This window comes from Cherax quadricarinatus, chromosome 37 (assembly GCF_038502225.1).
Source record: "Cherax quadricarinatus isolate ZL_2023a chromosome 37, ASM3850222v1, whole genome shotgun sequence".
Lineage (NCBI taxonomy): Eukaryota > Metazoa > Arthropoda > Malacostraca > Decapoda > Parastacidae > Cherax > Cherax quadricarinatus.
Genome location: NC_091328.1, coordinates 8539444 through 8545626, shown reverse-complemented (window position 1 = coordinate 8545626; position 6183 = coordinate 8539444). Strand labels below are relative to the sequence as shown.

Genomic DNA, 6183 nt, shown 5'->3' with positions numbered 1-6183 from the left:
ATGACTCCATTTTTTGCAGAAATTACATGTTACCAAATGACATCTCACATTATACTAGATCTGCAACTAACAGGTTTGCATTGTGGTAATTCTTTCTGTGTTTGTTAGCTGGTGTAAAAATCTACTAAGAAAGTATTCTGATGTGTCTGTAGCATTCAAATGTAATTTTTGCCATGGTCTTGAGAGCATGTATTATGAGCACCTAACAACATTGTGTGCAATGGGTCTCACAGAGAACCTTTAAAGTGTTCTAATTGCATTATTTCCTACAATTTACCTTGCATGGTGTAATTTTCAGACTTGCTGGTGTGTAGTTTAGGAGTGACTGGATTTTTTCATTTTTGAATACTGCAGCTACATTTGCCATCTTCCACGAGACTGAGAAACTGGCTCTTTCGTAAACACCAGACAAAGTCCGTCATTTATAGAAATTGTACATAATAATTATGACCATGGCAAAACAGTCTCATCTCTATCCATCACAATCACTATTAGCCTATTAAATTGATGAGATACTGCATAAATATTATTTATTATTGTATAGTGCAGTACTGTTTTAGCTTCTTTTAGTGTTTCTACATGTGTACTTTTATGATTTTTAATAAAGACAAATTTTATTACTTTCATACATATCCTTTGTATACTGGTTAACTGGGAGCATAGTTTTGCAAATGGATCAGTTATCATTATTATTTTATTATTATTATTATTATTATTATAGTCAAAAGTAATAGAAAAAGAGAATGTGTTGTACAGATATTATTACTATAATCATAGTAAAGCACTAAGCCCTATGGGTTTAGTGCTTCACTTCAAGAGCCCTTCATCAGCATCAAGGTACCTCCTTGAAGGACTATACAGTAGGCATCATAAATACACATGCACATAAACAAAGTGCATAGAAAATGAGAAATCTCATTATAGCGTATTGTTTTAACCCTTAAACTGTCCAAACAGATTTACGTTCACATGCGTAGTGCTCCAAAAGTAGATCTTCGTTTTTTTTACATATTTTCAAATATAAAAAAAAAATAAGTACACTGTAGATCAAAGTTTTTTTTACACGTTTTCAAATGTAAAAAAAAAAAAAAAAAGATCTGCGTTTTTTTACATACTTTCAAATGTTGAAAAAACGTAGATCTACCTTTGGACAGTTTAAGGGTTAAATACACTGAAATGTGTGTGTTCCTCACCTAAAGTAGTATTTCGTAGGATTACCCTTCCTCTTGGTGCAAGCCTTAAGTCACCTAGGCACTGAAGGCTAAATTAATGGCGTATAGAAAAGTCACGTATTCTCCTACACCTACTTAATAGCACTAAACATTTTGGAGTTAGAGGACACAACCATGCCATGAAGCTTACACTTAACAAGTTTCCATTTGTTCTCTGTTGGATTTAAGTCCAGTAAGTTTCCAGGCCAATCATTAAAGTAGAGAAAATTCACAATAATTTAGTAAGTTCATTATATCAAGGAATGAAAGGAATAAAATTTCTGGGTAGCCCATAATGCACTGTGGAAGTCTAAGATGACTATGAATTATAGGATGGACACTAGCACAGTATGTATAACAGCCATGAGGGTTGTATACAACATGGATTTGAAAACACTGGCTGAATCTAGTTAATGACCTCGGATGATTTTTGTCAAGAAAAACTGCTGCATACCAAACACCACCAAGGAATTTAGAACCATCCGCGTGCATTGCAGTACGTAGCGTGAGAAAGAGAAGGCAAGTGATCAAGAAAGATTGGTGTGAAGTTACAGCTGGTAAGTGAGCTTTCACATGTAGAAGTGGAGAAAAGCAAACATGAATCGTCAGGACTTCCTGGGAGGGAGGGAAAAGTAAGTTGTAGGGTGAAAGTAAATTAGAGGAAGCTAATAGAGAGCAAATACAGGGAGGAAAGGGGCAATGATTCAACAAAGAAGCTCTGTTAACATCAGTACTATCCTATACATGCTCTGCTAACATCAGTTGCTGTCCTATACATGCTCTGCTAATATCAGTTACTGTCCTGTACGTGGAAAGATCATGAAGGTTGTGAGAGGCAAACATGGGACATTCATCTCTGCACATAGGCTCTCAGTTGGGGAAAAACGATAAGGCCCGAGACACAAACGTAACCCATAATAATGAATGGGATCAAGTTTAGAAAGAGTCACAGTAATCCAGTTTAAACGTGATTAGGACAATGAAGACCTGAGGGATGCCGTCAGCCAGGATGAAATTGGGAAAATCTATTATTAACTCAGAGACAGAAGTATCTCTGACAAGAAATCCTTAAGGAAAAGCTGAATGTTGCCTTGAAAGCCCAAGGAATGAGCCTGGGCAAAGATGTTGTGCCTGGTGGTGTCATTAGCTTTTTCAAGATAAAACAAAGACTGCAGTAACTAACTGATTATTATCAAAAGTGTTGTGAACATAGGTATCCAAGTGGAATGGTCCCTACAAACCTCCTGCATTGTTACTCTGTATATGGATATTGTATACTAATAATTATTAATTTGGACACATTCTTTTTATTTTATTTAGGGGATGTGCTAAATTTGTAGGGATCATACAGTCCCTGGGAAATGGGAGGCAATCAGGTTCAATACAGTTCTTTAGATCAAGAGCTCCTCACCAGGATCAAAACACAACACTGAAAGAAAATATAGTACTGTAGTGCAAGTATAGATGCAATTTTTAGTACAGAAGCAATAAATAAACCAAAATTTGCAATAACAAATACAAAATTTAACTAGATCAATGTAAACATTTATTTATTGAGGTTGACCCTTGTGGGTTTAGCACTTATGATTGTAATAATAATAATTATAGTTGTAACCCAAACCTGGAGTTGTTCTTCAAGGAAGATTAATGTATAATATCATTCACAGGGAAATGGGAAGTACAGTGCCTGCACTTTAGAGGAGGGGTTTGGGATATTGGCAGTTTGGAGGGACTTCTAAACTGTCGTATCTGAGCGCCTCTTCAATGACAGTGATTATGTACGAGTGAGGTGAAAGTATTCAATGATGACGAGAGTATTTTCTTTTTGGGGATTTTCTTTCTTTTTGGGTCACCCTGCCTCGGTGCGAGATGACTGACATGTTGAAAAAAAAAAAATCATTCACAGGCCCTAGTAAACAAGGCAGTAGGAATAAACTCCTCAAACTTTTGGCTCGGGACCAGCTGTGGAAGTAATAAAATTCTCGAAACCTGTCAAAGGTATATTAAGAGTTATAATCCATGTTTGTAAGGGCCTGGCATTTGCAGACTGGAATTCTTTGATTGTGAGCTCAATAATGTAATAAACAATTTCCAGTTTCTATTAAGTAAGAATGCTTATTGTAAAGGTCCATACACAACCAGCTTATATCCTAGAGTAAGGGTCCCCAACCAGCTTATATCCTAGAGTAGGGGTCCCCAACCAGCTTATATCCTAGAGTAGGGGTCCTCAACCAGCTTATATCCTAGAGTAGGGGTCCCCAACCAGCTTATATCCTAGAGTAGGGGTCCCCAACCAGCTTATATCCTTGAGTAGGGGTCCCCAACCAGCTTATATCCTAGAGTAGGGGTCCCCAACCTGTGAACCGCAGATGGCCCTTCTAGGGAATGGATGCGGCCCTCGCATGAAATTATGAATTCACTTTTATGTAGGTTACACACTGCAGTGTCAACAAAACCGTGCATCCCTCATCATACATTTACCGTTAAATGTGGCTCACTTGTGTAAGAAGGTTGAGGACCACTGCCCTAGAGGGATCTAAGTAATTATAAATTAAATCAAATGGGATGGAAGAGTGAAAGAAAATTTACATCATTTATTTTTATTAGATTTCACATACAATCTTTGTGGTTTTCTTGAACCTGAAATTTTATAAATTCTTAGCTTGTCTCTTAGAATAACTAGTGTATAAAAGTTGTCGCCATTTGTACAATAGACATGTTCTTGGTTACCCCAAGTAATAGGTGAATCTGGGTGTCCATACACTGTCATACTGATCCAAGGCACAGCTGATATACTTTTTTGATTTAACCACATCCTGTTGGATATTTTTATAGAATGGATTAGTTTTTATGATAAAAAATAAAATATCAAATTATATATACAAAAATTGATACTTCTAGAAAATGATTTATCAAAGTGTACAAGAAAACATTTAAAATGTTGAAAAAGAAAAAGTGGCAATATATAAATAAGTTTTAAGACTAAATAAAAGTGAAGCCTGTTTAAGGTAACTTTTTTAACACCTTCTTCCATTAGTGTAAAGAAGCATTTCTCAGAAAAATTGTAATAGTCTCAGGACTAACACATCAGTTACCTGCTATAGATAAACCAAACTAACACTTTGTAGTGAAATTCATGAACCAATACACTCATGTAACATGCAAAATTAATAAATAAAATTTCATAATAACAGAGATATATGAATATTGAGTGTCAGTAATAGATATACTTAGAGTACATATGTACAGATAATATGCAAGTATATCTATTACTGACAGAGATAACAAATAGTAATGACTATAAAATCAATTCCCTCATTCTTTCTAATATAGAAACACAAAGTATGCACTACTGTCTTCAATACATTTATAATCTTCATACATTACAGCCAGGGAATTTTAAGATTTCTAAGCCATACATTTTACATTTTAATTTGCATTTTTTTTTACTTTAACTATTAAGCCTCGATATAATTCCTAAGACATTCCTAATTTTTTCATGCATTTACGCTTCTTTATACAATATAGATAGACAACACTTGTAGAAAAAAAAGAAAGTGACTATATCAATATGCAAACTGCTTCAGTGAATACTGAATGAGGAGCATTCATAATGCATCACACCTTAACCCTTAAACGGTCCAAACAGATCGACGTTCTAATTCGTAGTGCTACAAAAGTAGATCTACTTTTTTTTACATATTTTCAAACAAAAAAAAATGTAGATAAAAGTTTTTTTTACGCAAAAAAAAAAATCTACATTTTTTTACATACCTTCAGATGTTGAAAAAACGTATCTATATGTTTGGACCATTTAAGGGTTAAGATATGGCTTTGGTTAATACATACAGTATCATTTTATAAAATAAATATTAAAGCACACTCATGATACACATGCAGAGATAGGTCTAACCAATGTACTGGACTTATACCACACACCTGAGTTGGCGAAGCAAGAACTGCAGTTGAACTGGTGTAAAAAATCCAGTGCAGTGCAGTGTACACAGGTTGTTGACAAGAATATTCGGCTTTGGAGTAACAATCTCGCATACTCTTGTACCTTCAGCTTCCCTGCTCAAAAAAGGTGGTGGCAAAGATTAGAAGGTATCGTTATTATCATGGAGGAGCGCTAAACAAGTAGGGATTATGCAGCACCTGTGGGGGAGGAGGATGGAAGGCACTGAGGCTTAATGCAGGGAACTGGAGCACAGATCCAATTCCCTAGATCAAGAGCCCCTCACCAGCATCAAGGAACCTTCCTTGAAGGGATTAGTAGGTATAGTTGCAGAAAACATAAGGTCTAAGCCACACTAAGATTTTGGTTTAAAGTTAATTTTTTTTTTTAACCTGCCAGCTGTCTCGCACCGAGGCAGGGTGACCTGAAAAAGAAAACACTGAAGTTTTTTCTTATTTTCACATTTAATAATATATACATGAGAAGGGGTTACTAGACCCTGCTCCTGGCATTTTAGTCACTTCTTATGACATGTATGGCTTACAGAGGAAGGATTATTCTCCACTTCTCCAAGAACTCAAATGGAAATAGTACACTAATCTAAATGAATTAATTGTATTTGCATTCTTGCAATTCTTTAACCACTTTCTGAGGAGCTGTTTTTTGCAATTCGATTCCAGTATTCCATTTTTTGTTTTATCTTCTTTTAACATTGTCTTAAAACAAATACAGTACTAAAATAAATAATGTACTACATTATATTAACAGCTGAAAATCCACATGGGAAACAGAGAAACCAGGGCAGCCAGGAAAGTTGTCTTTTGTAACAACAAATATTTTATTGCTACTGGAAAAATTTTAGTGCTTAAGTAACTGTTTAGATTCTAATGTAGTAGCCATTATCTTGAGAAAGACTGTACCCAAAGAAACAATGCATTATACTTACAGTTTTACACCAAGTGTCTGACATCCAAGCCATTCCAAGACATCTTCAGGTGCTGCTGCTTCTCCATCTTT

At 35.3% G+C, this 6183-nt stretch overlaps 1 protein-coding gene across 4 annotated transcripts in view; it reads right to left on the bottom strand.

Annotated features, from left to right (window-relative positions):
* Positions 1 to 3795: 3795 nt before the first annotated feature.
* The window catches only part of LOC128702487 (ribonuclease P protein subunit p40), a 31398-nt gene continuing 29010 nt past the window's right edge, over positions 3796 to 6183 (bottom strand). For all 4 annotated transcript variants that reach the window (XM_053796757.2, XM_053796748.2, XM_070091861.1 and 1 more), the window contains 3 exons: positions 6113 to 6183; positions 5151 to 5282; positions 3796 to 4027 (listed from right to left, as the gene is read on the bottom strand). The exon at positions 6113 to 6183 is cut by the window's right edge and continues 122 nt beyond it. In XM_053796757.2, the coding sequence (XP_053652732.1) occupies positions 3802 to 4027; positions 5151 to 5282; positions 6113 to 6183 (429 nt within the window). In that variant the 3' untranslated portion in view covers positions 3796 to 3801. The remainder of the gene's footprint in view (positions 4028 to 5150; positions 5283 to 6112) is intronic.